The sequence below is a fragment of the Notamacropus eugenii genome, chromosome 5, assembly GCF_028372415.1.
Source record: "Notamacropus eugenii isolate mMacEug1 chromosome 5, mMacEug1.pri_v2, whole genome shotgun sequence".
In the NCBI taxonomy this organism is placed as follows: domain Eukaryota; kingdom Metazoa; phylum Chordata; class Mammalia; order Diprotodontia; family Macropodidae; genus Notamacropus; species Notamacropus eugenii.
Window position 1 is genome coordinate 418026203 of NC_092876.1, and position 20751 is coordinate 418046953.

Consider the following 20751-nt stretch of genomic DNA (forward strand, 5'->3'; position numbering starts at 1 on the left):
TAGCCCTGGAAATGTTAGCATTGGCAAAAAGATAAGAGAAAGAAATAAAAGGCATAAATGTAGGTCAAGAAAAAATACAATTACTTTTGCTTCCTGATGATATGATGGGTGATTTACTAGGAAGATCAGCAAATCATACTGCGAAGATACTAAGACAACAGGTTCAGCAAAGTGTCAGGACACAAAATAAAATCAACTATATTTCTATGTAATAAAATCTAAGAAGCAATAGGAGAAAGGGGAATCTTGTTATAAATAACTACAAAATTTATAATTACAAATAACTAGAAAGTGTGTAAAGGACTCATGTACCAACGTACCAAAACATGCAAAAGGCGTGTATAGATTCATTTAAAAAGTGTTCCTTAAAGAAATATAGAACAACAAAAAAGAACTGTAGAAGAACATAAATAACTGGAGGAATGGTCAGTATGCATAACTGGGCCATACCAGTATAATAGAAATGACAAAATCTACCCAAGTTCATTTATATTTTTAATGCTATACCAAATGAATTATCAAAGGCCTAATTTGTAGAGCTTGATAAAATAACAATTCATTTGGAAAAATAAAATATCTAGAATATCCAGGAACTGAATGAATAAAGATAGGGACAAAAGAGAAATAGTACTTCCAGACCTCCAACAATATTAGTCATCAAATCCATCTGCTTCTGGTTTAAAAGTAAAGAGGTAGATCTGTGGAACAGACTAGACAAGGGAGAATTGGAAACAATGGAACTCCATAACCCTCTGTTAGATAAGCTAGAAAGCATAAATTACTTTGGAAATAGCTTTCCATTTGCTTAAAAAAAAAAAAAAAAGCAAGCTACTTGGAAACTTTGAAAGCAGTCTAGCAGAAACTAGGCTTAGACCAACACCTGAGAGTAGACCAGAGGTAGGGAACCTGTGGCTTAGAGGCCACATGTGGCCCTCTAGGTCCTCAAGTGCAGCCCTTTGACTGAATCCAAACAGATTTGTTCTGTGATTGTCAAAGGGCTGCACTTGAGGGCCATATGTGGCCTTGAGACCACAGGTTCCCCACCCTTGTCATAGTCTATCATACATTCTAAATGGATATCCAGCCTTATAATATTAAAAGATCATACCAGAGTCATGTGAATAGCAAGATGGAAGACTAGACATCTTTTTCTGACCTTCACAGTTTCTCAAACTTCTTCAAAACAGAAATATGACTTGCCAAAGAAAAAAGCAATTCAGCTATCTCCTTGGTCTAGTTCACCCAAAATCCAAAAGAAGGTAAAATGAAGAAATCCATAAACTGACTCTGAGCTCATTTAGCTCTCCTCCTCTACCTTCCATACCAGTAACAGTAAGGCTGTACTAGTAGACCCAAGGACATTATCAGGCACATCAGTTGGGACTTGCAGTGAAATCCAACCCCACGCTTTGGTCCTCCTTTCTCTTTCCAATGCCATGGGGACTCCAGCTCCAGGCTCTGGGAATTTGCTTAAGCAGAAACAGGCAGGCAGTAGCACTTAAGGAGCAAAAACATACTGGGGACCATAACTGCATAGTAGCAAGCAGGCTTTGAATGACATCTCTGTGAACTGTCCAGAGGGAGTAGAAAAGAATTCCAGAACATAAAGCTATGTGTGTGTGACTGGAGTTGGGGTGGGGGAGTTTGGGTGGGGGGGTGGAGGTTGGGAGTTGGGGGAGGAGTGGAGTGCTATGTAGCACTCCTCTAAGCCTAAGGGAAAGAGTCCAGCATCCAGCTCTGGCCAGTCCTGACCTCCCCAAAGTCTCAGCGCAAGAGACCTAAGTTGGAGAATCATGAGTCGTCCAGTGATGGAGGGGGCTGAGATGCTTTGAGATCTAGCTCTCAAGGAAAGCATCATCAGAAAGAAGAGTCAGAAAGTTAAGAGGAAATAAAAGTTGGTGGAGGAGAGACTGAAATTACCAAAGATCTCAGGAAGATCTAATAAACAAGTTCAAGAACCTATGAAAAAATACTGCAAAAAAAAGGAAAATGATCCAACACTTGATGAGACAGAGGACTCTAGAATATGAGAACATGGAACTACAAAATGTTATTCCTGAGGGGTTCAAAGGAGAAATGAGAATTATGAAAGCAGAGTTTGTGGGCTGCATACCAAATAGAATGGACAGAATAGAAAAATTGCAATCTTCAGTCGGTAGTCTCACCAGAGAAACAAAAGAAAGAACAACGGATTTGGAATGCAAATATACAGAAGTGAAGGACAATCTGGAAGAAAAGTGAAAAACAAAGCAAAACAAAAAGCCCTTAAAAGAAAATGAACTCTGTTTGCAAGGAAAACATACTCATTTGTCAGACAATGCAGAGAGACAACTGGTGTTAAAGTTTCATAGAAGAACACAACAGGGCAAAAGTTTTAAACCACAGTGTAGAAAGTCATTCAGAAGTGCCCAGAACTTCTCAGCGTAGAAAATGAAATACCAGTGAAAAGAATTCAGAAATTATTTCCTGGGAATGGGTTGAGGGGGAGACCCAAGACTGCAAACTCCATACCACATAATGTTTAAATTTAGCAATTTAATTCAGAAACAGGTACTGCAAGTGATCAGGAGAAAGACTTAAAATACAAAGGGACTCAATTTAAAAAGCAACACAAGACTATTCTGCTCCCACCAGAAAATAAATACTAGATTCTGAAGAATAATTGGTCTCACAGTAAAGAGCAAGGTGACTTGAAACATTTTTAGGAAGAAAACCAGAATTTAAAAAATTATTTGCTTCTTAAACACCACCAAACAACAATAATGCAAGAGGAGTTCATAAATGCAGCAGCCCAGAGACAGCCAAAGCAACTAGTGGCTATCTCCAGCTCTCAAGAGATCCAGGATTTGACTGCTGGTTGCCCAATGGGAGGAGCTTTCTATAGCAAGATGTCACCTGCAGCCCCAGTGGACCCCTCTGCTGATAAAGGGACCTGGCTTTAGACTCAAGTGGACCAGGTTCAGTCTTAGGGGAGTATTTTGGTATTGGTACCAAAGAAAATGAAGCACGTTTTTCCTTACACTCTTTACATCCATATGTGGAATTATCCCAGGAAAACCTCCTTAAGCAAAGCTTAGTTTTGAATGATATCCAGTCTTCCCCAAATGATTAATAAAGTCTCTTTTGGAAAAATTACCCATTGCATAAACCAGTAAGTCTTAGATTATGACAGCTGTTGATTTCTTTCATTACAAAAGAAATGTAATCTTTAAAATACATAAATTAGCCAGCATCAAAACTCACAACAGGTAAAAAATAAATAGATGAACAGAATAGAAGAGAGTGCAGACACTCAGCCAAATATAAAAAAGATTAACGTTGGACAAATTTATGGAAAATAATAATGAATCCTTTCTTCTGTTTTTGACAAACATACTTGGCAAAACTGTCCAGCCACTTGACAAGAGATGGATTTTGGTGCACCTCCCACACCATATGCCTCAGTAAGTTCCCGTGGTTGATGGACATAATTATGAAAAATAACTCCATAAAGAATGTAAAAAATGGAGTAGTGTGCTTGTCTCAGTTGTGGAAGAGAAATAGCTCTCCCCTGATGCTTAACAAATAGAAGGAATTATTAGATATAAAACAGATGGGCTTAATCGCATTAAAAATTTTTTAATGCTTGTAACAGTATAATCAAAAGAAAAAGAAAAGGTTGGTTAAAAATCTTTTTGGCATAAAAGATAGTTTTTCAAATTGAGATTCAAATTATATGAGAAATTTTTTTAAAGTTACGAAGATTTAAGATTTATTGGCAAAATGGTCACAGTATATGAATAGGCAATCATTAATAAATACAAAAATTCAGATTCACTAGTCAAAGAAATGCAAGTTGCAACAACTCAGAGGTATAGTACACCATACTACAATTAAAAACAATAAAACTCAGTGTTAGAGGGACTGTGGAGAAACAGGTTTACTTCATAGTTATTGGGATCGCAAACTTCTAGAGTCTTTTTGGAGAGCCATCTGGCACGCTACAGGAAACCTTATAAAAAATAATTATCAATCAACAAGCATTTATTAAACACCTATTATGAGCCAGGTATTGTGCTAAGTGCCTGAAGATCCTTATGGAACTTACATTTTAATGAAAGAGACAAGATGTGTGTATAGACGTGGAATACCTTCCCTTTGGGGCTCACTAACTCCACTCACAAGTTTGCCACTGACAAGTTGCAAACCCCGAGGAGTGGATTATGCTTCTTCCAGAATTCTAGGAGTAATCCTGCGGATGGCTATGTTGCTGAACACAAGTTTACAAGCCCCCAGCAGTGTGCTTTCTTTTAACAATCTGCCAGTACTCTTAGTACTTTGTCAAAGACATTAACTTAAATGATATGACAAGAATAGTAATTACAAAGCATTTCCCCCAACATCGGAGGCATACTCTCCCTCAAATACACTCAGAGCCCAGGGGGAGGGGAGTGGTAGACATCAACTTAAAGTACAGTGGTAGTGAGCATATGTGTACAGAACTCAATATTAAATGAAAATTTTTGGTATGTTTTGTTGCAGTGGCTATTAATTCAAAAAAAAGTTACTATTATGTCTTGCCTTTAGTAAGCACATAATTTAATTTTCCTTTTATTTTCTATTCTGATGTCTCATCATAGCGTGGAAGTGACAGTTCAATTAACCAGAAGATCTTATTCCCTAAGAATTTTAGGTAATCAGTGCTTTTTATGGTTGAATATTTCTTCACTAGCATTAGCATTAAAAAAAGACATAAGAATTGTAAAGGATTCGAAGATATGCAAGAAGAGCTATCTGTTTTGATATAGTAAGTGCCCACACTGATGAAATCACAAACCACTAAAATATTGAAGTGTACGTATCACATGCACAAACATAAACCTATGTATTAGGAAGCCTGTAGTACGTATATCAAAATAATACATTTTTTAATGGTTCTTGTCCTCCCCAGGTCGTGGTGGCAATGTCTGGCTTAGTCCTTTGGGATGTTCTCTTTCTACTTTACACATCTGCGTCCCCCTATATTCTCATCTGGGGCAGAGAATTCCATATGTTCAGCACTTGATGTCTCTGGCGGTAGTGGAGGCAGTCCGATCCATTCCTGAGTATCAGGTACATACATGTTCTAAATCACTTAAAAATCACATGTTTCTAAATCACTACTAAATCTACGTTTAGGGATTTTTCAGGATTTATTTTAGCATAAATTTTAAGACTTGATCAACTTATACTCTAAATTTGATCTATACAGAGCTCAAAGGACATGGAGCTTGGTGCGTTGTTTCAAGATTTCTTTACTCTCTCACATTCCTTCTGCGTTCTGCCTTTGCGGAGCCAGATTTCACAGACTTCCCAAACATGGAAAACCAACTTTTATTTAAGCAGTGGACTGAGTTGAAACTGTCTGATTTTTTTTTTTTTGGCAAATATGTTTGTTTTATAGACTTAAAGAAAAGACTTCTTATTCTTTACCTTTTATTCAACACAGTCTATTCATAAGAAAGATATGCTTCATGTATCTGACTGAGGTTTAGGCAGCCACGCTCACTTGTGACCATTTTTATTGGCTATAAAGACAGATCTGCTTGCTATGTTGTCTTTGCCAGATGCATCATTTCCTATGTGATGAAGATGAGGTCAAGAAAGTGAATAACTCATTGCCTCCTTTCTTCCCAATTTCCCTTGGTTCCACGAGTCTTCTTTGCCCTCTTACTCCCCAGATCTTACAAGGAGAATTTCATTTGGTCAGTAAGAAAAGATTTTTTTTCCTCACACTTATTTTTTGGTTGAAATTAAGCAATTAAGAGTATGTCTCTTGGGAAAATTAGCGTTCAAATAAAGAATCAATGATCTTCATCTCCTTATATAACTGCCTTTTAATGTTGCCATTTCCTAATATTTGCTACTTGTAAAACGCTGGCATTTTACAGAAGTAGTGAACTCAGACATATGTTTCCTATATTATATCAAATCAGTGACATACACATTTACACATGAAATTTATTGTAGCACCCAGTAGCACTGCTGGAGTCGAAGTGTTCAGTTACATGCCTTAACATCCAGGCTTCAGAATTTGGACTGTAAATTTTCACTTTGAAAACTGAGACTATAAAATCTTACAGCGAGAGCAAATGGTTTAATACTAGCAGAAATGGAACAAAGTAATGAGTTTAGCACTTGAGAAAAGAAATAAAATATTGCACTCAGAAATGGATGTTGGTTGCTGTTGTTTCTTTTTAATTTGACCTTGCTTTTGTGGCTTGAAAAGGTTTGAAATACATATTACTACAAAGATTTTTGAGCTTAATTAATAAGTAGATGCAAGTGTCCATTATTAGCCTGTGGGTTTATGTTTACACAAATAAAATCTAAAATTTAAGACAGTTTGACGCAGGATCACAGATTCATGGGTTTAGGGCTGGAAGAGATGTTATTCTAGAGGCCACATGTGACCCTCTAGGTCCTCAAGTGTGGCTTTGACTGAATCCAAACTTTGCAGAACAAATGACATTAATAAAAGAATTTGTTCTGCAAACTTGGATTTAGTCAAAGAGCTACACTTGAGGACCTAGAAGGACACATGCGACCTCAAGGTCGCAGGTCCCCACCCCTGTTTTAGGTCATTTAATTGAGCAATTAAGAGAAATTTAGGAAGATTTACATGAAGTGATACAGAATGAAGACAGCCAAGCCAAAAAAGCACTAAACAGTGACTAAGACTAAAAGACAGCTAAACACAAAACCATTGCAGTGAATAATTTTAGTTCCAGAGAACGAAGAACATCTCTCCTTTTGATAGAGGAGAGGTATGGAATGTTGCAGACACTGTAGGCCTGGGGTGCGCGGGCAGTCTCTTTCTTCAGCCAATTGCCTTTGTTACAAGGAATATATATATATATATATATATATATATATATATATATATATATATATATATACGTATGTATGTATATATGCATATATATATTGAAATAGAGTGTCTATGGGGGAATGACTATAATGTTCTTAAAAAGGAACAGTTCAAAAAATGGGAAAACAGTTTGTATAACCTGAAAGACAGTAGTTCTCAAAGGATGTGCCTCATGTTTTAGCTAGGCCATGCAGGAGACCTCTGCATTCCCCCAGAGCCTGCCTCTGGTGGCAGTTTTATGCCTGTTCTGCCCCACAATCTGGTCGTTCTTCTTTGTTGCCTGAATGGTGGTGGGTTTTTCTGTGCCTAGCCCTTTGGACTGGGGTTTTGGGTGACCTAGGGCTGAGGGAGAAGGGAGTGGAGCCACCAGTGGTTGGCGTATCTTTGTGCTTCTTAGCTGTCCTAGGTGTGTTGACTTAGGACCAGGGGAGAAAGCTGTGCATGAAAGAGCTCAAAGATTTCTGGTTTCTAAGAAGCATTAAGCATCGTACCATAAACAATGCTTTTCCTCATTCCCAATGTCACCACCAAGATGGCCATACCCATGTGAACAATTCCAGCACACACTGCCCCTCGGTTGGTTATCAAAGGCAGGAAGAAAGGGTGCAAAGCTGTAAATGTGATCAAGAGATTAGCTTTATAGCCACAATCCCTGGATACTTCAAGAAGGGGTAGCAATTACCTGGTAGATAAGAATGGCTTGGCCACAACAAGCACAAAATACTTCACACAAACAGGAGGGAGAAGGCAGAAAGAGGTGTTTCAAGATGGAGATCTTACTGGCAGATGCCATGAGCAACGACTCAAGATCCTGGAATGCAGGCAACGCAGTAGTGGTGATCACTGATTGTTTAAAAGGTCGCACACAAGTCCTGCCACAAAGGGATAAAAACATTTAAAGAGTCCACAGCCACATCCAAACTGGGAAATCGAGGTCTATGCATGACTTCCAGATTTCCAAAAGGCTCAAGACCCAGTGTCTACAGTGCCCACGGTGCCAAAATGTCCTCAACAATCCAGTGGCCTTTGCCAGTGGTTTGGTGTCCTCAGTTTTCAGGCCCCCAGCAATAAAGCTTTGAGGGAAGCTGCCATAGCCATATCTCCCTCAAGCCCCATCTTTTTCCTTCCAAAACGGTTGTCTTACATCATCTCTGACACAACAGCTTCTGTGGGAGCCCCCGCTTGCCTTTAAGAAATGAAGTGCATCTGTGGGGTGACCTGCTGGATGACCTGCTGGACCTTGTGATCTGCCGGATTAGCTGATGCTTCATAATTGCAAGTAGTCACCTCATGTCCATGCATCTCGGTCCAATATAAAACACCTTTGTGGTGTGGGCGCCAAAGTTTTTTGAAATATGAATAGTGAGATGATAGACATTTGAAAAATGAGAAATTTTTGTAACATATTCGAATTCTCCATTGTCTTGATTTAGACTAAAAGTCCGATCAGGTTCTTGGTCTGTATCATCAAAGACATTTTTGGAATGTTTCTGAACTGTGTCATCTCTGAAGGAAGGGAGTCATTGTTCTCTCCCGAATAATGATTCCTTTCAGTTTAACGTTATCTGTAAACTTTGGTGTGGTCAGCCGCTCCTCCCATGGCTTGAAGACACCGTGGCCACTGCCCTCAGGCCTCTCATTGAGGCACTGCAGGCGCTCCAGGTTGATGGGCAGGTACAGCCCGTAGGCCAGGCTGCACTGCTCCAGTGGCTCCTTGTGCTCCGCACCCCTGCCATGTGCCCTTGCGACATCCCAAAAAATTCTTAAAAGAACTTTTTAGGGAAGCAAACAATTGAAAACAAAGTAGGTGCTCATCGATTGGCAAATGGATGACAGACTTATGGTACCTTATAACATACATCAGTATATCAAAAATATGTCAAGTAGGATGTCATTTTATGGTAAGCAGCTATGAGTCATAAGAACTCAGAGAAATCTGGGAAGATTTGTATGGACTAATGAACGATGAAAAGGAACAAAGCAGAACCAAAGAAAAATTTACATAATGGCTACAGTGATGTAAATAAAATAACCACTAAAAGAAAGCCAAACTCTCAGTGCCGTTTGATCTTCTTCTCATTTTGTGATGTCTACTCTCATTTTTCCTTTGATTTATTCTGATTGATGTGAATGTTTTTGTCTTTGATGCTTCCAAGGGTCTTATTTCATTAACTGTTCGTTTTGTTATTTATTTATTATTTCTTTTTTTGACAAGAATTCCTGGAAACACTGGAAACCAGTTTGGCCCCAAAGAACGTGAAATTTTTTGTCTTTGATGCCTACAAAATGTTATTTTATTTATTATTGCATGTTGTAGAATCAGAGCGCATGGAGTGTAATTGTAAGGTTTCACCTACTTCTTCGTAGAATTTCTCTGCTCTCTTTGTCCTCAGCAACTGATGTTAAAGCACAAACTGCAATTGTTTTCATGATGTTTAATTTTTCCAAATAAGAACTTCCAGATCAAATCAGTGTATACTCTGATACCTTAATGCAAAGCTAGGAGCAGATGAGAATGGGCTAAAATAGATGAGAAAGTATAGTTCAGGAGAAACACATGAGAGAGACAAAGCACTTTAGAAGTTAAGGAAAAACAACTTGAGCAAAGACACAGAGAAGAGCAGGCTGGCTTGCCTTCAGGAAATTGCAAAGTTCCTTTAATGACCCCAAATTTCTCCCAGAAACAAAGATCTTCCTTTTAATACCAGTAATATACCTATGTTATTACTTGACTGCAAAACATGGAACACAATAGTCTCCAAAGAATTTAAAATTAATATTACACAGTACAGTGAGGAGGCATGTGATAAATATATGCTGAATGTAACATAGTAAATAAAGAACTTTGGAGAATGGGAGTAAAGGAAATGTATGATAGAAAAAGGAAATGGACTGATCATATGATGAGGGAAAGGAATCATAGATCAGGCTGAATGTAACATCAGTATTTGTAAGATAGGAGAAAGCAAAGAAGGCCTTTAGTATGTTGGGTGTACCTTGTTTTACTAAATGTATTGGACAAGAGTCAAATAGAATAGGCAGTGATCTTCATCATTGGAAGGAATATTCAAATACATGAGTATTTTAATATTTAAATCGTGCCACTAACCCAATGGGTAGTCTCAATTAGGGTTTTTTTTTTCATTTTTGGTTTTACTTTCTTGGGGACTATTTTTGTTGTTTTTGTTTTTAGTCAATGAATTTTGACAAAGGCAGAAGACACTGAGGTTGGTGTTAAATTTTTCTAAGTCTTTGTCTCCGTTGTCCAATGAGGTATCTTGAGCCTAGTGTTGGATTATGGGAAGGAAAGAACAGTAGGTCCCAGAGTATATTAATTTCAAGATGATTCACCCAAGTTTGCTTTTTTATCTAGATGACCTCCTAAGGTCCCTTTAAACTAAATGAACCTATGATTAATGTATGAGTTTTTCTATAGGATATCAACTTACGAGTAAAGTGGCCCAATGATATCTACTACAGTGATCAAATGAAGCTTGGTGGAGTTTTGGTCAACTCAACACTTGTGGGAACAACTTTTTATATACTTATTGGTAAGTTTTTATGTTGTTTTACCAACAGTTTTGGAGATAACATAATAAAATTATCTTCAAGTGGAAAGTAAAAACAGATTATGCAACAGCTACTTTCAGTTTTTCATCCCATTTGCTCTATAGTTTTTTATCCATGCTCACAGAATACTCAAGATGCTGCTGTTAGAAGGGACTAGGTCAGTTAGGAGATTACTTAAGAAGTTTGGAGGTTCTAAATAATTTATCCAGTCCTTTGAAATTTACCAGATTAGTAGATCTGGGAGCCTGCGATTAGGAGCAAAGTTGTGGTAACACTGAAGATATTTGTGGGTATCCTAGCCCTAGCCCATCTTGGAGTCTTTCTTCCCCAGAACAGTCTTTTTGCTACTGTCACCAAAGTCCTGACCAATATCTCCTTCTTAACTTTTTTCATTGCTGGACATGAGAGAGTGAAGGTCAAGCCCTAGTTCCTCTTGGCTCCTAGATTCAGAGGCCTCCTCTGGACTTAGTGCCGAAAGTAGAAACAACTAACTTCCACGTTCTACTTCAGTGTCTCACCTCTTCATAATATTTGAATGCCCAGTTTTCCTGTCCCTTGTTGCAAGGACCCTTTCCAAGGCCAGAGCCTCAGACCACAGACTGAAATAGGAGCCAACGAGAGTATTTTCTGAGTGTATCATAACCTGTCATCTTGGGATGAGGCAAAGAAAGTGATTCCAGAGTTTAGTCAGGTTCTTGGAGACCTAATCACTAGACGTTTATTATTTCAGATTCCCAACCTGATTTCCTTTCTGGTTTAACACCTGCTGTTTGAAACAATATTGTCCGAGGTGCTGAAATCCACCATAACATCATGAAATCATGTTATTTTAGAGCAGTGGTCATCTGTGACCCTGGAGCAGTGGTCTTCAAAGTAGGGGGCAGGGTGACCTGAAGGGCCATGGAACGTGATCAATCAAAGGGTGGGAAGGTGAATTACTTCCCAATCCTCCCCAAAATAGTCACTCACAGGGCTTGCCTACAATACAACAATACCTAGTCTTCACCCATTGCTGCTTAAAACTCTCTCACATTTCATTCCTTCTCAACTGCTGTGCAAACTCCAAACCTTTTGAGCCAATCACTGATCCTTTAAGACAGTTACAGTCTAACCCCGATCAAAGCACCTAGTGGGAAAATTTATTTATCATAAAAATATGGAAACCTTTGTCCTAGAGGATCACAGTCAATTGGTATTTCTGCCATCCCATGGCTAGTAAAAAGTCACATTGTTTGAATGTCATGTGCTTGCCAGAAGAGTATTTTATGGAGAGCACTCACATGGAGGTCAGAAGAAGGAATACGAGGACTCTCAAGGTCTCTCCAAAGAACTTCGGTATCGACTGTGAGACATGGGTGACATTGGCACAGGAATGTCCAGCATGGCATGCCCTCATCAAAAAAGACGCTGCATGCTGTAAGCAAAGCAGAATTGCAGTGGCTCAAAAATGTGAGATGCTCAAATTTAGAGACATCTCCACAGCAGATGCTCTTATGGACCAATTGTGCCCCACCCAGCTTGTGTTGGTCTGATTGGTCACAGTTGGACACATGGTAATTTGACCCCAACATCGTGATGTCATTTTGATCTTTGTGGAGAATGAAGGGCAACAACCAACCAATAAATTCCCTCAAGACTTTGTAATTCAGAGTCTGCATCTACCTTCTACTGTTTCCTGCTCTCTCCCTTCTGCCCTTCTAAGCCACACCTCTCCCCACTTTCCATCTTCCTGTGCCTACATCTTCCTTTGTGCTCTCAATTCTCTTCTTTTTTGTATGTCTTTGATCTCATCTGTTTTCTAGCTCTTATCATCTTCAATATCTCCTTGTCCACTGGCTTCTTCCTTAGTGCCTACAAACATGTCCAGGTCTCCCCATCCTTAAAAAAAAAAAATGTTCACTTGACCCTGCCGTCTCCTCAAATTGTTTTCCTGTACTTCCTCTTTTCATAACCAAACTTACTTTCCCAGCCAAAAAGTTATTTGCACTCATTGCCTCCACTTCCTCATCTCCCACTCACTTCCTCGTCTCTTGCAAACTGCCTGAATTTTGTTAAAGACTTTCATGCTACAACCTAGGTGGGTTCAGCAGCCTCAGAATCATTATTCTTGCCTCTCCCTCACTCTCTCTTAGCCAGTCAGTTGACATTATCTGTGGTAGATTGAGTCATAGAGATTTTGGAGCTGAAAAGGGATTTAGAGATTATCTAATCTATTTTATCTAATCTAAGCCCCTCATCTTATATATAAGCATACTGAGGTCCTGAATAGTTAAGTGAATTATTCAAGGTCCCATAGTACATGGCAGAGCCAGGACTAGAACTCATTTATTCTAGTTTGTCTAGGCGGACTTGCAACAGACTATAGTTTATTTACACTAAATAAATATACTATGTAATTGTTAGATGTTCCCTTTACCAATCTTTAACATCGGCTGAGCTCCAACATGGACTAAATATGATTTAAATGAGTTGGATACACTTTCCTTTAGAATAGCACTACGAGTAGTACTTGGATGATGAGGAAATCATACTCTTATTCTTGCTGTGAAATTCAGACTCAGCAGTTATATAAGTCGAGGTAAACTGAGCGTGTTGTAGTTCACCTTGAGCTAGCCTGGACTTAGCACAGCATCTGGAAAAAAGCCATTTTCTCTTGGTCTTTGATTCTCAAATTGGCCATCATGGGGTAAACCAAACAGAACTTTCCAGTGAAGAGAAAATGTTTGTAAAATAATGAGATAGAAGTCAGTGATCTATAGTTAGTACCAATTGAATTCAATTCAGCAAACACTTATCAGGCACCCACTATGTCCTGTGATAGGCAATGGGGAGAGAAGTGCCAGACCAAAAATTCTTTGCTCTCAAGAAGTTTACTTTTTATTGAGGGAGAAAACATATACAAAGGTAAATAAATACAACCTGATTTAAGGAAGGCTAGAACACTAACAAGTGAGGGAGAGAAAAGAAGACCAACACAAAGTCTGCATATAAGGTTGACATGGGATGTTAGCATTGTTATTCATAGCCAGGGATCTCAGGGGGATAAAGGAGAGTTCCAGGGATGTTACAATGAAACACAAATCTATTATAAAGTCCCTCATAACCAAGGTTTGGATCCACTGGGTTTTTCAACTGAGCCACGATTTTCTTTTTTGCTAAAAGTCGCCACTCCCAAACATGTGCCCTGGTGATGTGGGAGGAATAACTGAAGATCTCGTTTTCTGTCAGATCTGGCCTGATCTAGAGCTCTAGGTTTCATTACCTCAATTACAGTCAGAAGTAATTCTGGGAAACCTGTTTGCCTGCTCCATTGTGAGCAGCTTTGCTTTAAAGATTAATCTATTTTGGCTTTTCTGCCTCAAATTATCATTTTCCACCATGACTTTTTGTTTACAGTAACAGTGAATATGAGTAGGAGATATTAGGACTGGTCTGCCTGACAATTATCAAGGGCGGGGGGGAAGGATGAAAAGGAAGATGGCATCAGAAAGTCCTTTTCCAGATGATCAGAGAAAAAAAATACTGTGCAGGCTGAGGAAAAGGGGAGAGAAGCAGAAATTACAAGAAAGATAATGTAATGCTTAGAAATCTAATTTGGGAGAGGAAAGAAATCAGCTTTCCAACTGATTTCAGTGTAAAACCATTTATTTTTCAATATTGATTTCCTGAGAATAAGAGGAGCTGTTTGTGTCGTCCTTATATTTGTTGTTTATTGTTGTTTCAGGCTGTGGACTTAACGTAAATAACAGCAACCCTACTATATGCGTCAATGATCTCATCATAGAATATAATAAGAAGCACAACAAAAATTTAAGTCTGTTCCGTGTGGATTATCTTATTGCAAGAACAGTAACTGTGTTGGAGAGACTGATAGATGCATTTCAGGATAAAGGACCTAATGCAATTCTTCCTCTGTATTATAAATACTGGGTGCACAGGTTGGTGGCATTTCTTCTTTAAACTTCCTTTTGAGCTCCATTGTCAGAGAAAGAGTTCATAAAAGGTTAATTCTCATGAGTCTCCTAAGTGTTCACCTGGATATTTAAGACCCTCTATTTCAAACAATAGCCAGAATGTCATTTCATAAAATCTCTACTTTTTTAAACTCATAATCATAATATTAATCAGAAATAGCATAAGAATTAGTTTAACTTACAGGTTTTCCCTCCCTCACATAATTCCCTCCACACTGAAAAGTTCTTTTCTAAATAACTTCTTTAAATTTTTTTTTTCAAATTTTTTCAGATTTTTTTCAATCCTCTTCTCATCTACACTGAATCTATTTTGTTTTTAGAACAGAACAAAACTGGAGTTGAAAAAAATTTTTAATTCAAGTAGAGTTTTAATTGTGTAGAAAATAAAGCATAATGTATCAAAATCATTATTGTGTAATATATAAAACTTGAAGAGGAACATTGGCTTTAAGAGATTCATAACCCTTGTCTTGGATTTTTCATCGGTCTCTTTATTTTACTAGTTATAAAAACAATTCAAATCTCACACAGAGTCTGGTAAATTTCAGCTCTTAAGCCCCTCCAAAATAACTGTGTGACATAGTTGTGTATAGATTGTGAAGATTTATGCATTTGCATACCTTCACTTAAGATGTTGTATCATATTTCCAAGTAATTAACTCCACTGCTCTTGATCTACAGTGGTCAGCAAGTCCGTCTGGGAAGCGATGAGGGGCCAATGGTATGGATTGTTGGTGTCGATGATTCTGGCTTCCTTCAAGTTCATCAAGAAGGAGGGGATGTTGTGACTGTGCATCCAGATGGCAACTCTTTTGACATGCTGAGAAACCTCATCATCCCCAAATACCAGTAGTCATGGGAGTCAATGAAATGGCTGCCTGTTATGTCCGGCACTCAACTGTGATGATCACAACAACCCAGTGTGCCCCATCTAGTTGAAATTAGTTTAAGGCAAAAGTGCGCAACCACCTGCAAATACATTCCTGTTTGATTTCTTAGGTCTTTCCTAAGCCTACCAATCATGAAGATCAGTTTGGGTTTGTGGGTGCTAGAGGTGTTTTCCTTCTTTAGTGACTTTTCTCATGCCTTTTTGTTACTCTTTTTGTTTACCATTTATTTCTGCCTCCTTTTGAGAAGAGTCACCAGCCTTTCCCTTCTTATATTTAAATGGGTGTTTATTGACACATATAGCTCTTATTTGGAAATAGTACAGGGAGAATTTAGATATTTTCACAATAGTAAAGACCTCACCCCTATTCTCTTTAAAAAGAAGACAAACAACAGTCCTCCAGGCTTGAGTCATTGTTCAGTTATGGGGTTCAGTAATATCCTTTCTGCTCAACCAGGGAGATGTTTTACAAAGAGAACATGTGTTGACACTTGGCGTTTCTTTGTTAAGAAAAAAAAGAGTAAATACTTTTCAGAGGCGGTGCTTATTATTTATTTCATTATCATTTGTTTTACTTAAGTGGCTAAAGAAATTTAACATGTGTGAAAAGAGATTGAAGATGTAGTGGAAAATCACTAATTTATAGTAAATTTATTTGGAGAGTGGGAGTACAAATTTCACGTATTGAAATTTACAACAAGTTCAAGAGATGAGTAAATTTTTAAGCTCAAACTCAGGATCTTTAAAGGAGATTGGTGGTGTGTGAAGTTGACAGCAAGAGGGTAGAGTGCCTGATGGTGGCATAATCACATCTGTAGAGTGTGTGTTATCCAGGATATTCCATAAGACTTAGTGAAGTAATAAGCTATTGAAGTCAAAATTGCCTGAGATTTTTGGGACATCCTGTACTAGAGGATTGGGACCTTCTAAACAGTTCTAAGTCTAGTTTTGAGATGTGGAAAACTCACCGAATCCTAAAAAGAACAGATTTTTAAAAAGATAACAGGTTAGATTAGCCTCTAATTCAAGACTGAATGGCTTATCTCAGCATTTGGTTTGTAAGCTGTAAACTTTCTTACTCCCTCATTTTGTATTGTCAAGAAATAAAACAAGAAAAAAGACTCGGTATTGGTTAGTTATTTTTAAGGCTTTAAAAGATGTTAAGAATCTGATATAGACAGAACAAAAGAAAGGAAGCATTTTTTTCATGTGTTTCCTATTCCAGATGTGCTCCATGCTTTTTCCATGAAATTGTTATCTTCATTTAACTTTCAAATCATATGTGCTGCTTGTCAACTCTAACTTTTTGTCTAAACTTTCCCTGCCAGTCTTGGTGAAATAATTGGAAGCAAAGTGGGACAGAGCTTCTAGCTCTGTGCAACACCTCTTCACTGCTCAGTGTCACACTCTAGACTATTCTTACTCAGGAAGGTTGATGCAAAAACTGTGGAGTTTCATCATACAATGACTGTAGCAGTGAGACACAGATAGCCTCTTAACAAGGAAATATTAACATATTTAGCTAAAATTAGCCAGTCCCTGGAAATCTAATATAAAGAAAAATAGATTTTGTAAACAAGGCTTCAGTTGGAATTAGGGAAAACAAAAAATAAAAACCTTATCCTCCCAATATGCCTTCTTTTGGAATGACTCACAAGTTGTGTTTTTTTCTTAATCTTTCACTAAAATTACAAAAATGCACTCACCTGTGAGAAATAGTCTATGAAGTTTCACTGAAGTAAAAAGCGAACTACCTCCTGTCTACATAGTGAGGAATTTTTTTCTTCAATGTTATGACAAAAAATAAGTCATCCCTTGCAATTACCATCATTAATTTTTGAATCTCATCGGGGAGGGTTACTTAATGAAAAACATGTTTCATTTTATTTTGTTTAAATTGCAATACTATTTTGGAAATTTCTACTTTGGAAAAATGTTTTATTAAATTTACTTTTGAAAGCTAAGTACGGAATAGACACACTATGATACTTTTGCCTTTATACTTTGAAATAGGCTGTTCAGAAATGTCTGAGGAAGAGACAAAAGAGACTTTAATGGAATGCTGCATTTTAAAAAAATAAAACTGACTTTGCTTCTGATATGCCAAAGAAATTATTGTTTTAATCCTGTTCTATAGAGTAGCTGTATTAAGATCATTTCAAGTGTTTCACAATTACTGTCAAGAAAATCAGAATAATTTTGAAAACCAATCTCATCTGAACTAGATTTGTGATTGTTAACAGGGATTTTTTTATCCTTTTCACTCTCTTTAGAACAAGACAAGAAAATAAATCTTAGAATTGTGTCTAAAGCAGTAATATAGCCATTGAGCAGCTCCCCAAATCCTCAGAAAATACATCCAATTATTAAAACCTCTGGATAACTAGAATCGTCTCTTCCATTATAATGTGGTGGTGGTAATAGTGATAGTGAGGAGGAGGAGGATTATAATATACTATGGAATTGTCAGATGTTCGCTTTACTGGTCTTTAACATCGGCTGAGCTCTAACTTGGACTAAATATAATTTAAATGAGTTGGATACACTTTCCTTTAGAATAGCACTACGAATAGTACTTGGAGAATGATGAAATCATACTTTTATTCTTGCTGTGAAATTCAGACTCAGCAGTTACATAAGTTGAGGTAAACTAAGAGTGTCTTATTTCACCTTGAGCTAGCCTGGAACTTATCACAGCATCTGGAAAAAAGTCATTTTCTCTTGGTCTTTGATTCTTAAATGGACCATCATGGGGTGATTCAGTGGATAGAGTGCCTGGACTCGGGAAGACCAGAGTTCAAATCTTGCCTCAGACACTTACCAGCTAGATGACTCTGGGCATTTAACCTCTCTTTGCCTCAGTTTGCTCATCTGTAAAATGGGGACAGTAATACCACCAACCTCCCAGGGTTGTTGTGACTATCTAGTGAGATAACAGTGGTAGAGTGCTTCAGCACAATGTCTGGCACATAGTAAGCTGTATATAATATATTATGTACTGTAAATGTTAACTATTATTAGCTAGCTATTATTTCTGTGAAAGTGGTTTATAATGTGCCTGGATTTGTTTTAAGAATTTTTTCCTCAGCCTACCTTGGAGAAAAAGTGCCTCTATTATACATAGCAGAAATATCAGGACTTTCTTTGGAATACAGTATGTCTGAATTATTAACTTACCAAGAGTGGTTATATTTGTGGCTATATCTTATCTGGCATCTACAGTTTCCATCGCTTGTGTTACCATTTTTTAAGTCTTTTAGAACATTCAGAAATGTGGATCTCTTCTGAATATAAGATCCCTCAGGACCTAGTCCCTAGGACTTCATTAGAAATAGTTGCAGTTAAAAGAAAGTTCAAGGATATGTATTCAATGACAACATTTTCAGTCTTTAGGGTACATTTATTTGAAAGATCCTAGCATGTGGGACTGGAATGAAATGGATATTTATGAAGTAAAAACATGAAATGGATATTTCTGTAATAAAAGTGCTAATGTTGCTTGGCAATAAGGGAATTGCTTTTAATTTCAACCAAGCAACGGTTGAGTAGCTATGATGGGAGGGAAGAGTGACCCCACAAAACCTGGCAGCAAACTCTTGCCTTGAGGAGTAGACTGGATAGGATTCCATGGGCAGCAGCATTTTAACTTCATTATTCAGCAGATTGATGGATAAAAAAACTAAGGGAGTAGATCATGATCATAACTGTGGAGAAAATAATGAACTTCACCCACAGTGTAGGAAAAGAAATGGTAAATGAGAAGTTTTAAACTTGGGTTCAAAGAGTTTGAACTTTGAACTCAAAGAAAATTAATTTCTCCTTAATTCAGAAACCAAAGACTACTTTTCTAGGAAATTGCTATACATAAATGTAATAAAATGAAATATAAACTTACATTTTCAACTTTGAAATTACAACCTTTGTAAAGTAGTTACTTAAAATAAATGAATAAGGTCTTTGGAAAAGAAATGCATCAAAATAAATGGTTTGGACTTTGTTCTTATTCATACTGTATGTTTTATTTAAGACAACAATCAACCATGTTTGGTGATAGTTTTTATTAATATTAAAAATACATGATAAATGAAAAAATACATAATAAGGAATGCATATGTATTTGTAAGCATTGAAAGTTTGGGTGCTTTGGGGGTTGATTTGCTGTATTTTTGACAGAAGTTTATTTTCATCACAAAAAAGGTCCTAATGCTTAAAAAAATTAAGCTTAGTAAAAATAATTAAAAACTCATATGGTTTTAAAATAAAGTTATGATATCTAAAATTTCAGACAGCTAAAAGTATTTTGAAATATTTCTCCTTTCACTAAAATGGCTTAAGTTAGGATATAATATCCATTTTAACATATGTGTGCTTTCAAAGGACTTATCACCTTTGAATATTGTGCTTTTTTTCTTTTTTTGGATAATGTGTTTTTGATAACCAAGGGCTCATTAAAGAGCACAATAAAATTTTGTGGCATTCTACAATTTGTTCTATTACATTTTAATTATAGCATTACTCATACCTTCTTAAATGTTTCACTCTTCTAATAAATGAAAACCAGTCATCTCTTTGCTGCACATTCTACAAAGCTACTACATCCCTCTATGAGCCAGATATAAGAAAGAGCTTCTCTTGCAGAAAATGTTACCCTCCATTCTTACTTCTACATTAAATATTTTTTCTTAATACTGTTATGAAAGTAATGCCTAGATTAACCCTGTGAATCTTTTCTTGGAATAATCCTTTATAGGTGAATAAAAGATTTAGAAGTTAGCTCTGTAATATGTTCCTTTAGAGTAGGAAACTTTCACTGTTACATTTAATTTGTTAATTACATGTGTACATGCTGTATATAGACGTACATACTCTGTCTTAAGCCTACTAATCCACATTTACCTTAATAGAAATCCTTGCATAAGCTAAATGTTTCCTAAAAAACAAAAAACCTACTTGATTTCATGCTTTCTGAATACAGCTTCAAAATGTTAATGATAAGATAGTCACAAAAGGGATACTTTATTTAAAAATATCAGATAATATTTCCTACTTAAGTTAGTCCTTGCCTTTAAGAGGAATCATGATTTCATTATGAAATCCAAAGAAATACTCAAAAAATTATAAAAATTTGTTTTATATATGCATAGACTGTCACATAAGTATTCTAATGAGGAATGACTAAGCCGGGTATAAAAACAGGATGGATATAGCATTCTCATGATGCGAACGATGATTATATTGATACATTATGTACATGTTATGTTACATTGTTAATTTTTTAATTCATTCAAAAGACAAATTGGTCCGATAGTATAGTAACTGATTCTTTTAGGTCCTATATAACGACACTAGTTTGACAAAAGAAAATGTCACAATTTAACAACATATGACAGGTGAATTTTTAATTTAAAATGATAATAGCTGTGAAAATT

General features: G+C 36.9%; 1 protein-coding gene and 1 pseudogene across 1 annotated transcript in view; one reads left to right on the forward strand and one right to left on the reverse strand.

Annotated features, from left to right (window-relative positions):
- Positions 1 to 16448, forward strand: part of HLCS (holocarboxylase synthetase) — a 241572-nt gene extending 225124 nt beyond the window's left edge. Inside the window, exons 8-11 of the mRNA XM_072614909.1 lie at positions 4931 to 5091; positions 10326 to 10440; positions 14184 to 14397; positions 15115 to 16448. Coding sequence (XP_072471010.1) covers positions 4931 to 5091; positions 10326 to 10440; positions 14184 to 14397; positions 15115 to 15286 — 662 coding nt within the window. The 3' untranslated portion in view covers positions 15287 to 16448. The remainder of the gene's footprint in view (positions 1 to 4930; positions 5092 to 10325; positions 10441 to 14183; positions 14398 to 15114) is intronic.
- On the reverse strand, positions 8009 to 9319 carry LOC140503992 (PITH domain-containing protein 1 pseudogene; annotated as a pseudogene).
- Positions 16449 to 20751: the final 4303 nt, after the last annotated feature.